This window comes from Podarcis vaucheri (genome assembly GCF_965113315.1).
Source record: "Podarcis vaucheri genome assembly, chromosome: 6".
Lineage (NCBI taxonomy): Eukaryota > Metazoa > Chordata > Lepidosauria > Squamata > Lacertidae > Podarcis > Podarcis vaucheri.
This window is the reverse complement of record NC_138764.1, coordinates 41,003,097-41,027,681: the sequence shown is the minus strand read 5'-3', so window position 1 is coordinate 41,027,681 and position 24,585 is coordinate 41,003,097. Positions and strand designations below refer to the sequence as shown.

At 40.8% G+C, this 24,585-nt stretch overlaps 1 protein-coding gene across 3 annotated transcripts in view; it reads right to left on the bottom strand.

Moving 5' to 3' along the window:
* SLC44A5 (solute carrier family 44 member 5) overlaps positions 1-24,585 on the bottom strand; it is a 161,157-nt gene that overhangs the window by 23,693 nt on the left and 112,879 nt on the right. For all 3 annotated transcript variants that reach the window (XM_082227253.1, XM_082227251.1, XM_082227252.1), the window contains exons 4-12: positions 15,829-15,913; positions 12,180-12,264; positions 10,521-10,649; positions 9,240-9,300; positions 8,190-8,313; positions 5,882-5,965; positions 4,527-4,639; positions 2,497-2,628; positions 249-348 (exon numbers count right to left, since the gene is read on the bottom strand). In XM_082227253.1, the coding sequence (XP_082083379.1) occupies positions 249-348; positions 2,497-2,628; positions 4,527-4,639; positions 5,882-5,965; positions 8,190-8,313; positions 9,240-9,300; positions 10,521-10,649; positions 12,180-12,264; positions 15,829-15,913 (913 nt within the window). The remainder of the gene's footprint in view (positions 1-248; positions 349-2,496; positions 2,629-4,526; positions 4,640-5,881; positions 5,966-8,189; positions 8,314-9,239; positions 9,301-10,520; positions 10,650-12,179; positions 12,265-15,828; positions 15,914-24,585) is intronic.

Sequence of the window (24,585 nt, the reverse complement as noted above, 5' to 3'; positions counted from 1 at the left end):
ATTGACCTCTCCATGTGACTACTTGATTATTTGAGGATCTAGTACCAAGTGATACTTTCCCCTATTCTTCGGGAGAGAAATTGTATGAACTGAGCAACTGCATGATTAGGCATTCATGAGTCACTCTCAAGAATATCTGCACGGTGAGAGGGAGGGGCTTGTCTCACTCCTTCAAAGTGCTATTTCAGCACCAAAAAAACAATGCAAATATGAGAGGTCCAATGATTATGTGTTTCTAGTATACATACCTGCTACCTTCTTTCAAAAGTGCAATGGCGATTCGGATTCGATTTCTCAGAAATATTAACATTAGTATAATGACAACTTCCACTATGCAAAGTAGTATCACTGAAAGCAAGAAAATTAAGTTTATCGACAGATATCAAACCAGGACATTACCCCTTTCAAGTGGCTGGTTTCAGTGCTGCACTTCACAAGTTCCCACATGTCTGAATTTAGCCCGGATTTCTAAAGTGCTTGGAAAGAATAATGCCAGCCAGAATGTGTGCCCCTGTCCTGATGACATTTGTGTGTTGTGTTTAATTATACATATATAAGGTTCATACTTGATGAGCATTATAGTATATGAGTGTTTGTGAATGATTTGTCTTAAAACAAAGCAATAAAATGCTGCGCTTTGCTTGAAATGCTTGGTTCCATGTGAAGTAATATATATTTACGATTAGAAAGTCATTATCCAGTGGTTGGCTTTTGCTGCTATTTTAGCATAGTATTTGGGAAAGATGAATGGAATTGATGTTTTAAAAGATGTGTCTGATCGTGACCTCTATTATCCCAGTGTCACTCAAAAATAATTCCAAGATAATCAGGATCGTTATTTGAGCCTAAAAGCAGCCTGAGAACAGTGTGGAAACGGGAGTGTAGCTTGGAAATATGATTACATAACAAACAATTTTAAGGATGTGGTCACATAAAATTGTGTAGTAAATATCTGTTACTTGATGAACATTTTCAGGGACAGCTGCAACAAAACTGTGTGGCAATTGACATTTACTATAATGCAGAATTTTTAAATATTCCTTAAACTGTAACCAAGCATTTAAGAACATTTTAAAATATTTTTAACAAATTACTAATGATAGTGTGTAAACTGTCACACAGTTATTGCAGTGACAGCGATGTATTATTTTGTATTACATTCTCCCACTTCTCCCAACTTTCATACTGTTTTGTGCATATGTGCCAGTACTCCCAGTAAACTGTGAGATTATTATACAAATTCCTCCCAGGTTGTTTACATACTGAGGCAGGTGTTCACATTAGCTGCCCCCTGCCCCCAATGTTACTCCTTGAAGAACAACCTTCAGTTTATTCTCCTTTTCCAAACCTGACACAGAAAGTATACTGCAGTTTGCAATGAACAATTTCACATGGCAATGGATGGATGCTGGGCTGACACACAGTGATTTGCATACCTTTCACCTTGGATAATCAAGCACTGAATGGTGCCCAATGCATTTGAGAAACAGATCCACGAGAGCAGAAAGTGCAAAGGCAGAAAATTGCATGGCGGGCCCAATAATCATGTGGAAAATATATTATGCAAATTAGCTCCTCGAGGCAACTTCCTCACTTGTTCCAGAAACAAACGCTCTCCAAGGATGTATGCTCACGTTTTAATTGAGAGCTGTATGATTTCAGGAGTTTCATGGCTAATGGCATTGTAACATTCTTGATTTATTTATGAAAACAAAAAGCAAGCATCTATGTTTCTGTAACTCTATGGGATACATTAAAGAGAGAAGCATCCCAGGCTTGTGGTCCATGGGGTCACGAAGAGTCAGACACAACTAAATGACTAAACAACAAATATATATGTACACACACACACACACACAGTATATACTATATATTGTTGCTTTGGTAAAAAGCTTCATAGATTGCTTTGCTTTGCTTTGCTTTGTTTGTTATACTGCTGAAAATTAATATATTATAAAAAAGCAGCTGGTAAATTATTGGAGAACTGAACAAAAAAAAAAGGTATTACCTTGCTCATCAATAATCTGTGTAATATGTTCATCACACCTGACAGTAAATCCTCAGAATATAGACAACTGAAGACTCCCCACATCCCTCTTTTTAATTATTTTGCTTATTCAGACTAGATTTTTTCCAGTTCCCACCAGCTGCAGACAGCATAGCCAATGGTGAGGAATAATGGGCAATGCCCTGTGTTTGCTATTAATGGGTAGCTATTATTTGCTGCACGTGTCCATGCAAACATCTAACCACTGCATACCTGAATTTTTCTTGTGCATATATATATGCGCAGAAGTGTTTTCTTTGCAGGAAGCTCTTAACATTTGGCCTCCAGTCAGCAGCTTGAGCACTAGAAAGCTTCTTAAGGCAAGAGCTCTATGAAACAATGCTGATCTCATGCGCTTTAGTGCCCATCACAACAACAGCAAAATCCTGTTTAATTAGATGAATGCAAAGTGGGTGTCAAAATACAGACTTCTCTTTAAATCCACTTACTAAATGCTAACCATGTTTGCCTCAGTTGCAGATACACCCTGAAGTCCGTCTGGAATCCAATGTCGTAGATAGTAAGATCAGAACCAGGTATTCCATGAAGGCGATGATATTCCCAGTAGCAATGCCAAATACCTTTTGAAACAAAGAATACGCGCTGGAAGAGTGACAAAGATCAATTCCCTAATCACTGCACAAATGGTCCCACCAAATAGGTCCCACCAAATCCCACCCCCGCAATGGAATCCAAACCACAGGCAGAGAACTGCGTTATTTGCAGAAAGGTGCTAGAAGTAGCTCCATAACAGGCAGGAACAAGAGCCAAAACATAAATCATAAAGGAAAGCAAAACAAAATAAAACTATATAGTATCACTAGCTAATTTCTTCAGGGGGCAATTTGTTTCCCACTCCCAAACATACTGAGCAGCCGGAACAAGAGCACCATCAAAAGTCATTCACTGGAGGTCTCCAGAGGAAATTTTTGGCAGGGTGTAGCTTCAAACCATTTCAAACAAATAATTTCCTGCACTGTCTGGAAAAAGCATAGAATTAACAAATGGATATTCATGCGTGATGACTGTGCCTTTAACTCTTTCCCTGTTTACACCCAGCCAGGGAACTTGGGGCTCTCCAGATATCATTGGATTACAACTCCCATCATCCCTGAACGTTGGCCATGCTGGATGGGGTTGATGGCAACATCTGGAGCTAACAGCATAGCACGGTTTGCCAGTGCCATGTGCGGGCAGGTGGGCATGTGCCGAGGGTGAAGGAAACCCACTGTGCCAGCCTAGCTCTTGCCACCAATGCTGCCAGAGCGATGCCAGCTCTGAACCACTTGGTGAACCTTGCAAAGTGGCTCAGGGCTGGCAGGGCAGCGTGAGAAGAACTCATGACTGTCACATCCCTCTCACTCTGCTCTGACAGACCTAAGCTGCTTTGTGATACTAGGATCATCCCAGCCTCGCAAAGCGGCTCAGGGCTGGTAGGGCTGCATGAGCAGCCCGCCCACCCACCCCCCCGGAAAAATGTGCCAGGGCCATTGCCCCAGCAGCTGTATCCCATGCTATGCCCCTGTCTGGAGCACCATTCCTGTACAAATCAGTAAGCCACAGCCAATTGCATCTTCACAACACACATAACAGCACACATAACAACACACATATACAGAGTGAAATAGATAGCTATCCTTATATTAAAAACCCTCATTATGCCTGAAGCGGCCAGAGGTCTCTTTGAAGACCCTGTACCGACAAATAAACCTTGTTTTGTATTTCAGGTTTTAGTAGGACAGAGTGGAGAAAGGATGATGAACCTTCCAACTTATAAAACCACAGGAAGAAAAGAGAAAATGTTTGTTTAATCCTGCAGCCACTGACAATTCCTAACAAAAGCCAGATGGTGATGTTAGTCTTCTAGACACAGAAAAGAGCCGCAGCTGCACAGTGGGTAGAATATGGCAAGCTTTTGCATGGTTCTTCTTTTTGGCACATTAAACTGCCAGAAAATATACTGCTGTCCTGCTGGGGGAAGAAAAACACAAACATGCCTCACAAGCAGGCACACACCTCAGCTGAACGAGGTCCAGCCCACAGTCTGTGGAGTTTGAAAATACTTGTTTGGGCTGCTGGGTGAAGAAGAGGAATGGACTGAGGGAGGGGTTTTTTTATAAGTGCAGTGCTCAACTAGGAATTGCTAAGTAGCAAGTAGACTATTGAGGACAGAGGGTGATAAGTACAGTGGTACCTCTAGTTGCAGACTTAATTCATTTCGGAGTGCCGTTCATACCCCCAAAAGCCCACAATTAGAGCGCCTCTTCCGTGCATGTGCACAGCGCAATCAAGTGCTTCTGCGTTCGTAAGCTGAAAGTCTGCAACAAAAGTGGAATGCAACTAGAAGTACCACTGTATAGGCAGACGATTCCCAGTTAACAGTTGTTGAATTCATTGGTAGGAGCCACTTTTCCTCTAAGCCCGACCTATAAACTTTGGATATGCAGTTCTGTGTCAAAAGCAAATCATTGGCACCTACCATAACCTATAATCCCAATCACACCAAAGATGAAAATCCAGAAGAGAACACCTGCTATGAATCTCAAAAGCACAAGGAAGAGCAAGCTGACAACCATTGCAATGAACAGGCCTCTGGAAAAGAAAGACATAGCAATTTAAATAAATCAGCAGCTAGGTATCTGTCCTCTCTTCAATGCTCCTCCCCACTGCATTTACTTTACAAACAATAATGCTTTCTGAAATGAGTGCTTTCCCTATCCAGGTTTGATGTTCAGTGTTTTAAATACATGGAAGCATAGGCGTCATCTCCCCGGGGGCTCTGGGTGCCCGAGCACCCACCAAATTTTCCATATAGGGGCCGGGCACCCACAAAATGCAGGGGTGGGCGTGCAGGCACCACACCCCATGGAAAGAGCGTGGTGTTCAGGCGGGGGGTGATGGTGGAAAAGAGAGCAGAGTTGATGGGGAGGAGAGAGCACGGATATCAGTTGGGAGGGGTCCAGTCACTGCCACATTGCTGCAGCTCATGCCACACCCCATGGTATGATGTCATGATGCCACAGTGTGTGTCATGATGTCATGATAATCATCATCATCATCATCATATATTATTTATACCCCGCCCACCTACATATAAGTACATTAAAACATCAGTCATTAAAAACTTCCCTAAACAGGACTGCCTTCAGGTGTCTTCTAAACATCAGGTAGTTGTTTATCTCCTTGACATCTGATGGGAGGGCGTTCCACAGGGCAGGAGCCACTACCAAGAAGGCCTTCTGCCTGGTTCCCTGTAACTTCACTTCTTGCAGTGTGGGAACTGCCAGAAGGCCCTCAGCGCTGAACCTCAGTGTCTGGGTTGAACGATGAGGGTGGAGAAGCTTCAGGTATACTGGGCATGGTGTGGGTGGGGCATGATGGACACCCACAGTGTGGGGCCCAAGTTGATGCCATTATGTGGCAGGATGGCAATAGGACTACAGCTAGAGTTTTCTGATGTGTAGATAGCATTGTCAAACTGTAGATTAGAACCCAGGTTCCGGGCCACCAGATTTTGACAGAGAAATTGAATTCAGCCCTTTAAAGTGTGGTCGTGGGAAGCCTTGCTTATGAGTGGTAGGTATACACCCCTCCTGAATATGATACCATGGGGCCCCACCGGTTTCCTCATTGTTTAGGCACCATTGTAGAAGGACCACAAGGGACTGATATTCCTGCACAAGTGACAGGAAAGAGCCACAACAAAACTCCAAGATGCACTGATGTGGTAAATGGAAGTGCCAGAGGTGACTCCCCCACCCCTGCTTTTTGTGTGCCTTGCAGCACCCCAATTTCACATGCAAGAAGCAAGGTCTCCTCTGAATAAAAACTTACATTAAAATCCAATACCAAGAACTGGCATAGTCTTCAAAAATTTTCATCCCGACTGATCTTGCATCGAGAACATTATTGATGCCGCTTTAGAAAGAAAGGGGGGGCAACATTTTAGTTTATGTAGCAGATATTCCTTATTTAAACAAAGCAACCCATTGTAATGAGAAAATGCAGGCTATATCAAAAAACATCTTTTATGCTGGAAAAATGAAACATAAAGTGCCGTAGCCAGCAATATGCTACAGTTATGATGCCACATTTCTGAGTTTCTGCCCAAAACAAGCATTGGCTACAGGAGCAGTTGAATTCTAGGGACACTTCTGGAACTTAGGCTGTCAATGTATATACGCTTAGGCTAAAGTCCAAACCCCTGGCCAGCAACAGTAGGCCTTGAAGGAAAAGCCTAGCCACTATGCCCTCTCTCACAGCCTCACCACTTGCACTGGCCAGCGTGGGAAATGCCTTGTTGCTGTGCCAGCTCCCATGTTGGTACAGAAAATATGACTGGATTGGGCCCAGACTTGTGCATCTGCCTTCCATCTGGATGCTCACATTGGGGAGCTCCTAGCCACCATGTCTTCCATTGGTAGAAAAAGTTGGTGGAGCCAGGCCCTCTCCAGCATGGCAGATTTGGGTCTTCCTCTGCCCTTTAAGTCTCACTAAACTCAACTTTCTACTGAGTAGCTATGTATGGAACTGTGCTTGTTGATCTTGTCATATGTACAATCACATTAAATATATGTAGTAACTTTTAATCACCATTATTACTAGTACTGTAGTTATAGTACTTTCACAATACAGTCATACCTTGGTTGACGAACGCCTTGCAAGTCGAACATTTTGGCTCCCAAACACAACAAACCCAGAAACAAGTGTTCCGGTTTGTGAAAGTTCTTTGGAACCCAAACATCCGGCACAGCTTCTGTGGCTTCTGATTGGCTGTAGGAGCTTCCTGCAGCCAATCAGAAGCTGCATCTTAGTTTCCAAACATTTTGGAAGTTGAACGGATTTCCGGAATGGATTCTGTTCGACTTCTGAGGTATGATGGTAATACTGAATTTAGAATCAAGATTTATCCAGAAATCCACCATTTTTTATGTGACTACAAAAAAAAGCAAAGAATACAGCACAATTAAGGAATGCATTTTAAAGTTCCGCCATACTATGAACCTCCTTCCTTGGGGGTTTTTAAACAGAGGGTGGGTGGCCACCTGCCATGGATGCTTTAGCTCAGATTCTTGCATTGCAGGGGGTTCAGCTAGATGACCCTTGGGGTACCTTCAAACCCTACAATAATTCTATGATTCTGTGAGCCTTAAAAACAAGGTACGTGAAGGATGGTTCTGCTGTAAATCTAAATGCATACTGCTAAGGCTGCTTTAACCATCTGATATGCACCTGGTGAAATTTCTGTCAATTGATCAAAGTTTCAATATCATCTGAGATAAAAAGCAACATTAGTTGAATCTCTGTAGTGACATAAATTAATTTGGAAGGGTAATATTTTAAAGGCTGATGTCTATATACAGGAACAAATGGTTTATTTACTTTGAAGGAGTCTGGATAAGGAGTTCATTCCCCACTGCCATGTTGAATGGTGCTGTGTTTCATAATAAACACAGCAAGGCTGTTCGTGTGAATGCATAAAGATTTTCTGTCTTTCTTCTTATTTTTAAGAAAAACAGTATTACCCTTTTCTACAACAAAATGGAGCTTATTCCCAAAGTACATGTGCTTTATTATCATGGCAGCAGCAGCAGAAGAAGAAGGGGAGGGGACCCCAATTTTATTCCCGCAGTTGCAATGGTTCTATGATCAAAGTGAGTTTTATAGTGCAAAACCGCACATTGTTGGAGTTTTTCCTGTTTTAATTAGGCCTGGCAAACTATTTTGCCTGCTTGCTGCTTTTGCATTTCAGGAATGTAGGGACAGTTGTAAAGCACAGAATAGAAGTGAGGGGGCAGGGAAGGTGAGAAATGTTAACTGTATGCTTCATGAATGTGATCTGATACAATCCCACCACCACCAGACCAGGGTCTAAAATTTTCTAGCTGCACGAATGTAAGTTGCAGATATTTGTGTATAATCTCCAGTTTGCTCCTAAGATAACTGAAATGAAGAGCATGAAGATTCACCTCTTGTTTAAGCCAGATATGGCCCCATGTAATCAGTGCTCCAAATAATAATAATAATAATAATAATAATAATAATAATTTCATGGTATTGCAGCCAAGCATAGAAATTATCATTTGGCAAACAGGTCAGGCAAAGTTATACAAATACACAGACGGACACACACAATCCATACTTTGCAGCTTCCCTGAGATCAGTGACGTTCCTTGTTTTTCCTCTTCCATCTTTGAAAGTAGTCTGATTGGCCACAGTCAGAACTCCATTTTTAGTGGCAAAATCAGGAAAACATCTCTTAAGAACTGTTAAAACAAAAACAAGAAAAAGAATATTTATAGTGAGTCCTGCTTTTTTATTTTATTTTTTTAAAAAAACCTCCTATTCCTATTTGCCATATTTGTTCCATCCATTTAAATACCCTAAACTGATTTCTGATTGCACAGCATTCTCTTAGAAATGGAACAAATATCATGGCTGCCATCTCATCCAGGTAGTAAGACACCTACAAGAAAAGGCATGTCTGAAGCAGCATGTTCTCTGCTCTGTATGTTACTCTAGGGTGCTAAGGGCTGCCACCTGGCAGAGGTAAATGCTCTTGTCTTGTTCCAGAGTAGCTGGAGGACAGCACAGTGACATTTAAACTGGAGAAGTCATGTGACGGGGGGGATGCTGTGCATTAACTGAAGCAAGGGGAGATTCCCAAGCAATCGTGCTTTAAAGGGCACATTGTGATTTTAGCTTAAGCTGGTTATCTCCCTAGTTTTAATTTGTCTTATGCTTTGTACTATGACCCTGATCTTATAAAGAAAATGAGCTAAGGGCGCTTCAAAATAAGTGTAGGCGAATATTGCTAGTACAGTGGTGCCTCGCAAGACGAAAAGAATCTGTTCTGTGATTCTCTTCGTCTAGCGGTTTTTTCGTCTTGCGAAGCAAGCCCATTGACAGATTAGCGCTATTAGCGCTATTAGCGGCTTATCTGCTGATTGGATCAGCTGATAAGCAGCTTAGCGGCTTAGAAAAAGGGGGGAGGAAAAAAAACCAGCAGGAACTCACAAGACATTGTTGTCTTGCGAAGCAAGCCCATAGGAAATTCGTTTTGCGAAGCACCTCCAAAACGGAAAACTCTTTCGTCTAGCAAGTTTTCCGTCTTGCGAGGTAAAAGAGGCTTTGGCCGGGGGAGTGGGAGGCTCAGGTGGCAAAAGCACACCACAGATATTCAAATACTCACAAGGCCGGCTTGGAATGATCATGGAAGGACAATCTTCATCACGCATAACTTGGGCCACAGACTGGAAAGCGAAAGAAAAACCCAAAGTTAGAAATAATCATGTGATAATTGAATCTATAGCGTTCCCCCTTTTTTCTTTCTTTCTTTCTTTTTAATACTCTTTTTAAAACCCTTGCAAACTATTTGATTGAGGCCACAGTAGAGCGTCTAAATGAAAAATAGGATGGAGCCGTGACTCTCTGGCATCCTGCTAACAATGAAAACAAAACAGTAGGCATCAGACAAAAACCATTGAACAGAGAAAGCTTCAAGCAGGTGGCCTTGTGCTCATCGCAGGTAGGAATAAAGTTACCTTTTAACACAATTAACATAATTAACTTAAGGCTGCAATCAGGACTCAGCAAGGGGTTTCCAGTATGAGAGGAATATTAAAGTAGGTTTGAATATTTGTTTTTAAAGCTATCAAGTTGTTTCAAACTTATAATGTGATTACAAGGTAAGAATTAATTTCCAAGACTAACACCCATTCCCTTATCCTATAAATGAGTAAACTGGTCACTGTGGAAGAACCAATCCAAGCCTGGTTTAAAGATATACCTTCAACAGTATGGTAAGTAAAAAGACAGGAGACCCAAATGGAACAAGTGTCACCTAGTTGCAGACTTCCCCGTTGTGTGAGAAATTTTGTATATCTATTTAAATTATAGTATTTGGCTAGCGCAATTTCCTCTCCTCCCCTATTGCCCCCCAGATCCAAATTCTTTTGGCAGGGGAGCTGGAGACTAAATCAAAGGACATGGAAGTCCTTTCCGCCATGGAGCTGCAGCATTGGATATGGCCCATTAGTTCTAGATTTACATATAGATGTATAATTTAATTTAAGATTTAAATATAGATTAGTACATGCAATTTTTATGTGACTGTGCCCTCTTTTGTTTCCTTTCTTTGGTGATGGGCTTCTTCTTTTTGTGTGTGATGACCAACTTAATTTTTAAATTTTTAGCTACAAGACTACTAAGGTTGAAGATTTTGTTTGAAACTCTCATCAAAATAGCATTTTAATTATAAAATGTATCAATAGAAGGAAACCTCTTGCCCATTGCTGGTGATACTGGAGTCTTTGGGTATAATCTGCACTAGGAATAACGTAGTTGTAACCAACAATAGAGTTAAAAACAACAAACCCTGTACAGCTATTGAGAGAGAAACCTGCTAAGAACTGCACCCACTTTGGACAGATAAAAGGTAATATTCACATCAAAATATCTTATCTATACTTACCTTCCATGGCTTGCTAAAGCCAGGCTTGCAAAACTGTCTGTAGTATTCCCAATAACTTTTGTTATATCTGTAGGAAGATTGCATGTCTATGTAGGTTGCAAACCTGTCTGGGCACTTTGAGACACAAAGCTTTAAGAAAAGAAAAATGCACATTGATCTAAGCAACAAGGGAAGATGAGAAAGTTAAATTATCAAAGCAGCTAGACAAAAAAAAAAAAAAGCCATCTCTGATGATTTCATCAGAATGCCTACTTAGCACAGCACTTAGAAACAGACATCACATTTTTTTTTATCCTTGCAGTATCTTGAAGATAAACACTTTTGAAACACAGAGGAGACAGTTTGATATTTTCATCAGCTGCAGCATTTTCTCTAAATCTTCCTGCCTGTTGGAAGTATTTGATTTTAAAACCTGTTTATTAATTATTTTTCTTTTTAAATGAAGTACTTGGAAGAAGGCATTTTCTCGAGGCTTCCAAGTGCTTATAACTACTTTTGAAGGCAATTCAGTAGATGCCCATGCGGTGTAGTTCGCACAGTACACAAACATTAATCAATGAAGTGTGCAACTGTTAAAATGGTTTTGCCCTAACAGGGTATTTGCAGAGCCAACCACTTTCACTTTCAACAGCTCAGTCAAAAGCAAATCAAGATTTCATTATTGTACACGGGTTAAGGCTAGCCTGTGCTTTATTCCGGCCATAACTCTTTCTAAAGTCATATAATACATGGCAATCAAGTTCACACAGAGCGCTTCAGTTTATTTTCTGATCCCAGTATCTGCTACACCAGCAGATAATTACCTAGGATAGGAGGATACAAAACACAGCTTTTCAATGAAACTTCAGAGATATGCTGCATTTTAATTTTGCACACATGGTCATTTGAACATGGCCTCCTTTGAACAGGCTGAATCCCTTGCAATATAAATCCAAGATATTAGCACATTTAATTTGCATGCTGTAATTACACACACACACACACACACACACACACACTGGTTCCCAATTACTGCAGACCATGTTTTTCAAAAGCCAAGCCATGGACCCCTTACTTTTGAAAATTCTGATATTTCTATGGTAGTTTTTGTTATGTCAATGGTGCCATGGATTCCCTGGGTGGGTTAGGCAGACCTCCTGGAGTCAGAGGAGCACCAGTTGGGAACCACTGATGTATACTATAAGTAAATGTTTAAATACTGGCTTTTTCCTATTTCCCTTTCAAAACAAATCCCATATAAAGCTCATTTGTAAAACCTATAACAGCACAATCCTGTTCATGTTTGTTGAGAAATAAGTCCCATTCAGATCCCAGGTAAGTGGATATGCAGTTTCAGGTAATGCCCTGGAGTGGAAAAGAAGCTTAGCTTGTGCCTTTTGGCACTGTCAAAGCCTGTTAAGTCGCCTTAATTCTCAAAACACTGATTAAATCCCAGCACCCATAAATCTAGAGTGTGTCAGGACACCCAGAAACCAGGGGAAGTCATAGCAGTACGTTTACAGATGTTCACATACACAATATTTTCAGGATCCGTATTTACCATCCCTCTCCCACCACCACTGTACAGAAAGCCAACAGTACTTCCAAAAACTTTCACTTTAGAAGTAGCTCTGGTAAGTGACACTCCTTGTGCTCTGAATCTGACTGTCATTTACATACCTGTGTTGTAGGGCACTGTAGGTTTATTAGCACTAGAGGGCTGGCACATTTCAGAATGTTAAAGTAAAACAAAATTGTCTTGTTCCTGCAAATGAATAGGTATGAAATAATAACTCCATGTGTATTTACAGTAATAATTCATAGTATGTATGAATCCGTAATAGAATCACTTAAGAGACCACAACAACAATTAAAGAAAACAGAGCAAAAGCATTCTCAAGGGAATTGACAGAAGCACACCTAATTATGGGAAGGACAATACTTCTCTGCGGAGTAGATCACAATGGCACTTAGTCACATATATTAACCTGATTCTAGATCTCATAGGTTAAGACTTTGTCACCTAGCCATATGGTACTTCTAGTGTATTCTGAATCTGTTTTGTACGTATAGTAGGTGTTCAAATATAAGCTACACTGCACAAACAAGCTGGTGGTTTTTATGTTAATCACAAGGTGGCACTAAAAAATCAATCAAGAATTTCTTTGCATAAGGGAACCTGTGGATTAGATAAAGTCCCAAGAATCTTCTATCGAAAAGTACTAGAATGGACTGTATGTAAGGCACACACTAGAGCTGACATATTAGTGACTCTGAAAGGGAGAAGGGGAGAATTAACTCATTCATTTCTGTCAGTCTTGCCCAGGAACATGCAGAACATAAAACTGGCTCCCATTAGCTGCAGCACTGTTCTCCTGAAAGGTTGGAGATAATGGGCCTTTTTCACATTCATCCATGCTAACCAGCAAATGTGTGAAGAAGATTGATAGCATGTGAACACTTTGCTGACTATCTGCTTTTTCCAACTTCTGTCAATAACTCTGAACCAATTCAGCAAGTCGGAAAACACAAAGAGGCCACAGAAGACATATTTGGTGATTAGGTAATAAGGAAGCTTGCATATTCAAAGTTCAGACAAGGATTCTACATTACTACATCTTTGGAAACTCACATTCATACAATTAGCTGGTAGATTATTTAGGGGCTGAAACGTTCGCTAGCTGTTGACAGTAATACAAGGAAAACACAAAATATCCAGTAAAAAAATTCAGCAATGTATGACTGTCTTCTTCAAAGGCAAGCTTTATTTCATGTTGGAGCTATAGTCTTCTGAATGCAAAACAAATTTAGGACTTATGTGGAGATTAGCAAATAGATGGATTAAGGTGCTGATGGGTCCTCAGGAATGGTGTTAGATCAAACAAAACGGAATTAATTCTGCATTGTGGTAATTCAATTCCCCCTACCCCTAGTCTATGAATGCCCAAGTATCAAATCTTTAAAAATATTTGCTTGGTGTAGTATTTGTTTAAAACATTGGAACATTTATTTGCATTTTATTGCTTTGTGCCAAGGGACTCTAAATGGCATTATCACAAAGATTAGCATCCACCCCCAAATTTAATTTCCCTCAAGATATGAATTAGGGCCAGCCTCTGGACCTCTAATGTATATTAGCTTTGGGTCAGTTTGTCAGGCTTATCCGAAACTATTAAATTTTTTGTTTGTTTCCCAGCTAGTTGTTCAAAACTGCATGTGGTTTGTTATAACCACTGTTTTAAATGCTGGTTTATTGAAATGAATTAACACATGCAAATCGTCCCCAAAATCATGCTTGCTTAAAAAAAAAGTACTGTAATTTGGCTCTATGACACTTAATACATCCACAGAGGAATGTGGGATATGTGGGTTGACCGAATGTATCCCTCCACTTGGTTCTGCTGGCTAAGCTGGTCTTCCACCAACATTGCCACTGTGGGGTACAACTGAAAAACCCCATAACAGCATCAGGCTCTATCGTCCTGGCTACCCACAATTTCCACTGTGACTGCCTTGGTCAGCCATCCTGAGAATGAAGATATCATAACTCCCACTCCCTTGCAGGATTCTTCTTACTGCAGTGGATGCAACAGAAGCAAATGCTTTTACTGTTTTGAACATAGTGCACGTAATGCCGATGGAGCAATCAAGCTCTGAACTTGGTCCAAAAGGGAATCATTGCCAATTGATACCACTAGGTTTATTTGCAGTGAATTCATGCTATTTCAACATTAACTGTGAGATCTCAGTCATGTTTTGGTAATGCTATGGGCAATTGTTTCCTTTACGGAATTCTGTAGTGGAAACAAATATTTTCCTATGTGGTGAATTAGGGATGTAAGTTGGCATTGTTTTCCATTCTACCCTGTACTGGTGGCATGGAGCACTGTTTCTGTTCCAATGCAGTTCATCTTCCACCAAAACCTATATTATTATTTTTTGCTGGCCGCTGTGGTGAAACTATGTAACTTCTGTATCCCACTGATTTCAGTGCAAAGGAAACACAGTGCAAATGGGGGGAGGGTGTTAAATTGTTGAAGGTCTGAAATACAGTAATGAATATTAATTGTATTTGCTGGATTGATTATTGTTTTGGACATGGGGTAAATAAGTTAAGAGCATTTCACACTAAGCACACTTAGAGCATTTCACAACAACAACAACAACAACAACAGACCAACAACTCCTTCTATGTGTCAATATGCATCTATGAGGTTATAAGTAGGAACATGTGACTGCAAGGGAAGAAAACTTGGTGCCTTCCAAATGTTGCTGACTATACCTCTCATAAGTTAAAGCCAATGGCCAGGGATTGTGGGAATTGTATCACTGCAGAATCTTGAGGGCATTCTACTGGCTGCCTCTGTGTTACAATGGTAGTCACAGTACTACTGTTATACTACCTTTAAACAGTAAAATCCTTCTCAATTATGTGTGTGGGGTGGGGGGAAAGAGATTTTACTGTTTAAAGGCAGTATAACAATATTTTAAATAATTATAATTCACCCCAGCTGGAAAGTGGTACAGCTGGGAATTGGAAAGGAAAGGAAAAGAATGGCTCAACATGGCAGATCACCTAATCTAAAAGTGTCCTATCTATTGTTCAGGAAGGCTTCCTATGTATTCAAAGACTGTACAGGATGCTTTGTCTATAAAATATATTATGCTTTACAGCAGATGATTAGATGGATAACACACCAGACCCAGATTTTAGATGCTTAAAACACTGTGATAACGTAGGGACATTAAAGTGGGTGATCTGCAGGGAGAAGTTATGAGTGGCTCTTGGCCCAAAGTTCAGACCTGGACTTATAGGAATTTCCAGTATGAAAATAAAGTGCATTCTTTTAAGCTGGTAGCAGCCAGTGGTAGAATTCTCCTTTGCTATTTTTCTGCTGCTGGCATGTTTTACCCACTGAGCAAGGGGTATCTAGTTTATAGAAATGAGATGCAGCCTGTGGTACTTAGGATTTATTTTTCTTCTTGGATTGACAGGAACAATTTCTCAGAGGACATTTCAATTAAATGTTCCAACTTATGCTGGCTAATCAGCTCCAATGCATTTTATAAAGTGTGGCATTCTAATCACTGGGATGCATGACGTAATTGTATTTTACTGAATTATGAACAGCCTTCGGACTGCACATGTACAATGGTTTTGCTTTGATCACTCAGCTTTTTCAATATAAATCTTAATTGGAGTCAACACAGAGAAACCACTAAAGAAAGGCAGGGTCCTCCCTCATCTTTCCATTAAGACTTTCAGGAGACAGAAGTCTAGTGCTCCCTTTCATGAAAAGTGAAGGCAAAGGAATATCTTGGTACTTACTCATTAGGCGTGTCCTTTTGACCACAGAACTGCCCATAGCTGTCAGTTGGGTAAGCTACTTTTCTGGGGTCACCGTGTACCCAAGCTGCGAAAAAGAAAGCATCAGTGATATTTTATAGCTCCATTTCCTCCTTGTAGCAGGTCGGCTTGGAATTAAAGTTTGCTGGTCATTAAAATGCACTGCCAGTCATGTACCATTTTAACCTCTCTCAATAGCTACTGAATACTATTGATTTTCCTTAAACAGTAGATTTTTCCCCCCTTTAATGAAAAAAGTATGGATGAATAGATAGAAAGTAAAACATTTCTCTCTCCCCCTCCCCCTTTCCATCAGGTCATATCTGGCTGGCAGCCAGAAAATGAGGTAATGCACTTAGAAAATAACGGTTATTAAAATGAGGACAGGGAACCATTACAAAGACTTTGTTGGCATAAAGCCATACAATGGCAGCAAACAAAGCTAAAACAAACCCAAGCGTGCCTGCACTCTCACATCTTAGATTCTCTCAGTACGCTGAATTGCATGAGCCGCTTACAATGCACTCTCAACCCCGATTTATGCAAATCACTTTGAACTTGCTGTTCTATAATTGCCACATGCTTGCATTCCTCTTTATTTTCTGTGGTTTTAAATTTAGAAACACTCAAAACTAAATCTTCTCCAGCGTCACTGGCACACTCTGGCACTAGAGTGATAGGGCATGACACAACAGAGCCCCTGTGTAAAGCTGTGCATGGCAGTCTGTACATTGGCACTTGTGGTCCAGAGGTGTTTATTATTACTTTTACATCCCACCTTCCCTTCAAGGAGCTCAAGGTGGGGTACAGACTTCTCCTCCTTCCCATTTCATCCTCACAACAACCCTGTGAGGTACGTTAGGTTGAGAAGCAGCGACTGGCCCAAGGTCACCCAGTGAGCTTCGTGACTGAATGGGGACTTGAACCCTGATCTCCCAGGTTCACTCTCACTACGACACCACATCTTAAGCTAATAAACTTTTGATTAATCTTAATAGTCAAAAGCTGCTTTCCACAATGGGATTCATTCATGGCTTCTTTTCCATTTTGTTGAACTGCCAGAATTAAAGTCTATTTCATTCATCTTACCTCCAGCAATCTATGGGAAAAAATAAAGCTGCTTATGTCCTACCACAATGCATTTGTAGATTTAAAGAAAAGGCAGCAGCTTCACGTCTTTCATTAGCAGTGCAATCCTATACATGTTTACTCCGATGTAAGTCCCAGTGAGTCTAATGGGGCTTGTTCCCAGCTAAGTGGGTATAGGACTGCAACCTAAATTCATTTAGGCAGTTGGTTCATTTGGAAGCACACCACCACCACCCCGGTATATTACAGATCACTGTACTATATTGTAAGAAAACAGTCATGTTTACATGTAATTCTAAACCACAATTCAGTGCTGTGTGCATGAGCCTTGGGATCATACACATGCCGAAGTGTGGCTGGAAGGTGGGATTCACAAGCTTCAAGTTTCCCCTTTAAAGAATCCTGGCTTAAAACAAAGACTGTTATGAAGGGGGTGGTGCATCCTGTTTTGCCGCCTGAGGAGAAATGAGAAGGTGCCCCCAATGCCTCACCACAGGCTCACTTACAGGGCTGCCCTGCAAGATCTCATGAGTGCCCCATGAAATGTCTCTGGAACTCAGAAACTACCACCAAAGCTTCTTCTCCTCACTTCTCTGGTGGGGCAGGAGGAGCTTGCAGTAGCTCTGGATGAGTGAGGAGAAGCAGAAGGCTTCCAACCAGATCTAGTGAGATCTTACCAGAACCTGCTTCTCCTCACTTCTCCAGAAACAGCAGGGGGTGCAGGTGGGGCACCCATGGTGGCACAGGAGAAGTGAGGAAAAGCAGTGGTGGCTTCTAGTGAGTTCTCATGAGAGCCATACAAGATCATGAGGGTCTCTTGTGAGATCTCACTAGAAGCCACTGCAGCTTCTTTTGCCAGCAGTGGGGAGTGTGGCACGGCCATCCCCTTGGATTCCATCACCTGAGGCAGCTGCCGCAGTTTGCCTCATGGCTGGCCATGCTGGCTTAAACCTCAGTCCCTGATTCATATGTAACAAGAAGCAGGAGAAGAAGGGAGTGTGCAAGTCTGATGTTTTGGTCAGGTTCATATCGCTAAACCATGGTGTCTGACGTCCAGAAGAATTATATATTTGAGCTTCTGGGCTAGTATCCGTATGCTTCTGCAAAATTAAATTTGAGTTCCAAAAGGTCTGATGTGATTGTTTAAAGGCAGGAAACTCCACAGTGGTTAAACTCTATCAAGTATAGAAGTATATAAAAAGGTAAAGGGACCCCGACTGTTAAGTCCAGTCGTTGGGGTTGCGGTGCTCATCTCGCTTTACTGGCCGAGGGAGCCAGTGTACAGCTTCTGGGTCATGTGGCCAGCATGACTAAGCTGCTTCTGGCGAACCAGAGCAGCATACAAAAATGCCGTTTACCTTCCCACTGGAGCGGTACCTATTTATCTACTTGCACTTCATGCTTTCAAATTGCTAGGTTGGCAGGAGCAGGGACCAACCTTCTGATTGGCAAGCCCAGGGCTCTGTGGTTTAATTCACAGTGCCACCTGCATCCCTATATAGGAGTGCAGTAATTCTTGGAATTTTGTACATCCAACTGAGATTTCAATTCAGGAATGAGGTCTCCAGGCACAAGAAAAACTTTCAGCTGTTGTAAGGTGCATAACAAAATTGCACATGTTAAAACATTGTGTCGTACTGCTTCTAAATTAATAGACTTTTTAGTATAACATTTGGATATTTAGGGTACTTCTTTGTATTACTGGCTCCACCAAAGAGTAGCACAAAGCAACTAGCACATTTGCTTAGCAAGGGTAATACTACACCTCTGAGGTTTAAAATCCTAAGCAATGCAATGTACCTTCAAAAGTACAAAACCAAGTCAAGGTCCATATTAAAAATCATGACATAAAACATGACCTAAAAATACTATGGGGTGTTTTTTTTTGGGGGGGGATGTTTGGTGTCTATCACCTACTACTCCATGGATATATATAAACTGGAGAATAGAAGAAAGCACATTCTTGAAACGGGACATGATGTTTGTTTGTGCACAAAGGAGGTTTTCATTGTCCTTGAATATTTCCCCACATCTATTGCAGAAAAATGCCATGTCCAAGCAGATCAATTTTTGCAGCTGATATGAACTCCTTTAATCTCTTCTTTATACACTCTACAGTGCAGCTTCTGTAGCAACCTTCCCTCTTTTTGAGGTTAGTTTGTTTTCAAAAATGTTGACACTACAGAAGATACCCCCCTCCCTTAGGACCATTATTCTTCCCACCAGTACAGATACCAGCAGGGATAAATCTTGTCATGTGAGATTTAAAGCAGTCCAGCAATGTTGGTTGCAAAACTTAACAGCTGCATTTTTGCAGATAATTTAGAATTAGCCACTGCTGCCAACATTATCCAGTTTGCTTCCGGAATTAGTTTTCATATTCCAAGAACTTCAAATAATAGAGAAATAGTACTCTGACAAATGCTCACATACCACAATGTCCACATACAAACCAGAAGTCTCTCCCGTGTAGAACAGGAATATGCCATGTTAAATCTGATGAACAGAGTGGTCAGTAGATAATCAGATTTTGACCTTAAGATCCAAATTCACATCCATCTCAGCCACCAGATTACAGCCTATTCATAGAAAACATTTGTTCTATGCAAGTAGTTCTAAATTTTGTCAGACACACACTTAATCTGGACAAACATAGCATAACCTGGGAATTATAGATACAGTCAACAGCAATTCTCATAATAACAGCTGTGTTTTTCCAGTTACTATTGTCATACTTATTGCCAGTTTAACCAGGTTACATTTGCTGATGTGAATTCACATTGTGTGAAATGCCCTTCAGCCTCATTCAGTCGTCGCAACTGCCTCATTGGGACAAGAACTACTGGGAAGAGTCACTGTGATCACTAAGCCTGTGCTGTTTTGGTTTCTTGAATAAAGCGTTAACTTCACTGACACCAATGTTTTTATTGCTGACCTACTCCAGGCCCTGGCTCCTGACACCAGTCTCCCTTGGGGTTGAAGAAGGTACCTAGGTGGGCAACCTAGAGGCTAACTTCCCCCTGCTTCACCATCCAGGTCTTGGTTATACACTGAGAAACAACAGTGCCCATGAGAAGGTAGTGCCACCTAAACTATAATTTGAACCCCACAAGTCATTTCTGCAAAATGGAAACAATAATGATCTAACTACCCAAACACATTTTAAAAACTGTGTTGTTCCACAACACAAGCAGTGCACAGCAAGTGATGTGATTGTTTTATCAGCCCAACAGATGGTAAAAAAGCTAGAAGCAAGTTCTTGAATTACACAGAACTCTTCATTAGGCAAAATAAAACATCACCATTACCCCACGTAAATAGTACTCCAGACCACCTAAATTTCGATTAAGTAAATATTGCAGCTACTTCCGGGACACTCAGATCAATGAAATTTAACTGTGTACTTTTGCAATGAAGTTTGAAAAGAACTCTGGACTTTGAGGCCAGTTCTGCCCCAAATGGCAATTTATATCATCAGTTTCCCTTCACCTTTGAGCAAACATACAAATGGCAGCAAGGAATGGGAAGTCCCCTGCCCCTCCCAGCCTGTTCACTCCGAAAGGGGGGAAGCTGCTTCAAGGAGTGCTTTTGCAAAGGGAAAGTCCTTTGCAAAAGCCCTCTTTGAAGCAGCTCCACTTCTCATTTGTGAGCAGGCAGGCAGGCAGAAGAGGTCAGGGAGTTTGGACTGGCCACTCATTTAAAAGAGAAGTGCAAAGGGCTTTAATCCTCAGTCACTGGCTGAGCCTTCCTGACAGTCCACTAAACATTTTCCCCTCAGACAGCCTTGCCCCATCATTACCATCACATTAAATTGACAATGCTTCTCTCAGCTCACACAGCTGTTTAGTAGGGAGCTTGATTGACATGCGAAGGAAAGGTCTACTGACTCATTCCCATGCACCTTCCTCTCCACTGCAAATGCTAAGGAGCTATTCCCAGTGCCATTCAGGTAGGCAGCAAGGAGAAGGGAGGCATGCAATGACCTCATTTGCACCCCACCATACACCTCCTCTCTGTCTGCGTGTGTGAGTGTGTTTTCTCCCTGAGTATTTGTGTTTGGGTAGCTGGGATGTGTATGGCCTACAAACTCACTGCCTACCAGTGAATGCAAGCCAAAAAGGTTTCCTATTTTTGCTATGTAGTCGTACCTTGATTCTCGAACACAATGCGTTCCTGGAGTCTGTTCGACTCTTGGAACCGTTCAAAAACCAAGGCACTGCTTCTGATTGGCTGCAGGAGAGTCCTGCAGCCAATCATAAGCCACGCTGCACATTCAGCTTCTGAAAATCATTCGAAAACCAGAACACTCACTTCCTGATTTCAATCGTTTGGGAGCTGATTTGTTTGGGAGCCAAGGCATTTGAGGTCGAAGGTGCGAATGTATAGCCCTCTGATCTGGGCAAAAACTGAAACACCAGCAGTGTTGCAAAGGAATAGGTCCTCAGGTAACACACTCCCCGACTTTAGCAGAGGAACCCTCAGCCTACCAATCAGGCCACAGAACGCCCAGAAGTGTTCATGCTACATTGCAATTTTGTATCTGCTCTATGGATCCAACCATAATGGCAACAAACAAGTGTTGCACTGGCCTGTTTTACGGAACATGGTTTTCTTTGCCGAATTCTTTACCTCCTGAATTTACAAGTACACCCCCCTCATTTACACAGCAGCTTTGTTTTGCAAATAGATTCATCTCAGTTTGTTGTGAAATCGGATTCCTTTAAAAGGGATTCCTTTCTGCTATGTGGGTACAGAGGGTAGATGGCTTCACATCTCAAATGAACATAAGGAGAAAGCAAAGTGTGGTACTATTTAAGATTTAGCACTTGATAAATATCTCATTCTCTTTCCCACTCTAGAAAGAGTAGAAACTAACTGAACAACATCCACAGAAAGAAGAAATCAGCCTTAGACAGCTGTGTAGTTTATTTGTTGCAGGTATTTGTTGCGGTGAACTGCTGCTGACCCAATACCAAGTATTAAATGAAATAGAATCCAAGCGTACAGAACTTCAGCACCCATAAAATGTTCTGCATGGCTGAATACTTGATTGTTGGCAATGACCAAGGGCCTGCTTACAGGCAGGGGGAGGGAGACAGTCATACGAATCAGCTGAACATTTGTTTTTAAAACCTCTTTTAGCTTTTGCATATAAAGAGATGAATCAATGATATATGAAACTATGTATTTACCAAGACCAGCACTTTTTTGGGGTGGGGGGAATTGAAGACTCTGATGCTCTATAATAGGGAGAAAGCAAGGAGCGTAAATCACTTTTTCCTCCTGTGCTTTTTCTGAAGTGGACACCACCACTATGGTGAGATGTCTAAACTGTGCTCACCTTGGAAGCCTGCATATATTTCACCATGAGGAAAAATAAAAGCACCATTTCAGACATTGCAAAATGGCAACAACAATAGGACGCGTTGCAGTGGTACCTTGGTTTAAGAACAGCTTAGTTTATGAACAACTTGGATTAAGAACGCTGCAAACCCAGAAGTAGGTGTTTTGGTTTGTGAACTTTGTCTTGGAAGCAGAACATGTTCTGCTTCCTGTTGAGTGTGTTCCATTAGTAAATTGAGTCCCCTGCTGCTATGGGAAAGCACGCCTTGGTTTAAGAACACTTTGATTTAAGAAGGGACTTCTGGAACGGATTAAGTTTGTAAACCAAGGTACCACTGTAATTAGTTGCATCTCCTGTTATCTTTCTACATTATACAATGACTTGCAATGCCAAATAGATATTGTTCTCATACAGCATTAGCTCAGCAAAGACATATGTTAAACAGCAATGTATTTGGGATGTGTGTGTTATGTTTTAAACTTCATTTACAAATTTACAAACTGGTATCATATTTTTTTATATCAACATAACTAGCTTTATTACTGGATTTGATGTATTACCTTTTCCAATGCAAGTAAGTCTGAAATTTTTAATAAATGTATTCCTATTTTTTAGCAGAAATTATTTTTTAGCAGCCATTCATAACATGAACCACAATTCTTTATGCAACAGGTAATAAAACAATCTTGTTCAAAAGGACTAATAATAATAATAATAATAATTTTGTATTTCTACCCTGCCCATCTGGCTGGGTTTCCCCAAACCAATACTGGGTCTATAGAGACCACAATCAGTATACTTTAGACAACTCTTTCTTATATGGTTTCAACGTTGTTAGTCTAATTGCCTGCCAAAATCTTTGTTCCAAGTCTTCATATCACTTGACAGATCCTTAGTGCAAACTTCCAGGAACCAATCATAAATCTTTGAGAATCTTAATATGTCAGCATTCCATGTAACAATGGTATAGCACAAGAATGACATGTGTGTGTGCAAAAGCCTGTCAGGTCCCCATATTTCAAACCATCAAGTTATGCTGCCATCATTCACTAATGTACTTCAAGCTCACAAATCACAAAGCTACAAATCACAAACATCTATCATTTTAATGCATTTGTCAAATATCCTCTCATTTTGTATACCTTTATTGGTCTGGGATTGAGTAAGTGGCTGCAAAACACTGAACTGTAAGATTCCCCGTCAAGGACAAAATATGGAGAGTAACTACTTGCTTGGGAAACTTAACATAGGCTGCAAATCAGTTGATGATTAAGAACCAACAGCATTCTTGTGAAGTGTTTCCCTTTAAAAGATAAAACATTTAAAATATTTTGGTATGTGGCAATAAAAACCAGCCAGTTGTGCTTATGGATTTTAAACACCAGCAATTTACTAATACAGTGAAGCAGATTATAGGACACATGATCCTGAATTTATACATAGGGGTAGGTGCTGTAAAAGCAGTCATGGAAGCAGGGATGCCTCTTTTTGAATACAGAAGGTAAATTTGGTTTACTACTTCACTACTACTCCTGCCCCATTTTTAATGTCCTGTTGTGTCTTTGAACACAGATTAACACTTACTGCAATGGGAAGATTTCACAAACAGAAATAGAAATATGTAGGAGAGCATCTGACCTAAAGATTCATGGATTCATGGATAACAAATTCTCATATAACAATTGAGAGCTGTCTATACTAATCACTTGCTCACTTGAGCTTCACTTACGCTCTTGGTTTAGCAAAATGCTTCGCATAGTCAATTACTATATGAGAACTGTCAGGAGCTAAACCATATGATATTTTTCTTATTTTGAATTATACCATTCTTGCAGCCCTTTGAATCTTTTTATAATATTTCATTGGTTTTTACTAGGTTTCTTTTTAAAAAATGTTCTTAATAATTCAGAAAGTGCAAATGTAAATATTGTGGACTGAATTCTGCAAAAATTGAAACATCACTGGATGGCATATCAGCACCATTTGTCCGACGGTAAAGTTGACCCAATGACAGCAATTAATAACTCCTGTAATAAATATTTATGTGGCTCATAATCATTCAACAGCCAATCATCACTGAAGCAGATCAGAGAAAGACTATTACCATAAATCACTAGCTTTGGTCATGCAAGAAGATTTGATTGTCCTTTTATCACCACATGACAATATAATGTCTTTGGAACTACAGTGAGAGCTAAATCCCTTCCTGATTGTACCGTTGCAAATATTACTCAAGCCACACTGTTTGCATGTGTTACTAAAGCTAGAATTTCAGCTCAGCATTTCCCCCCTGCCACAATCAATAG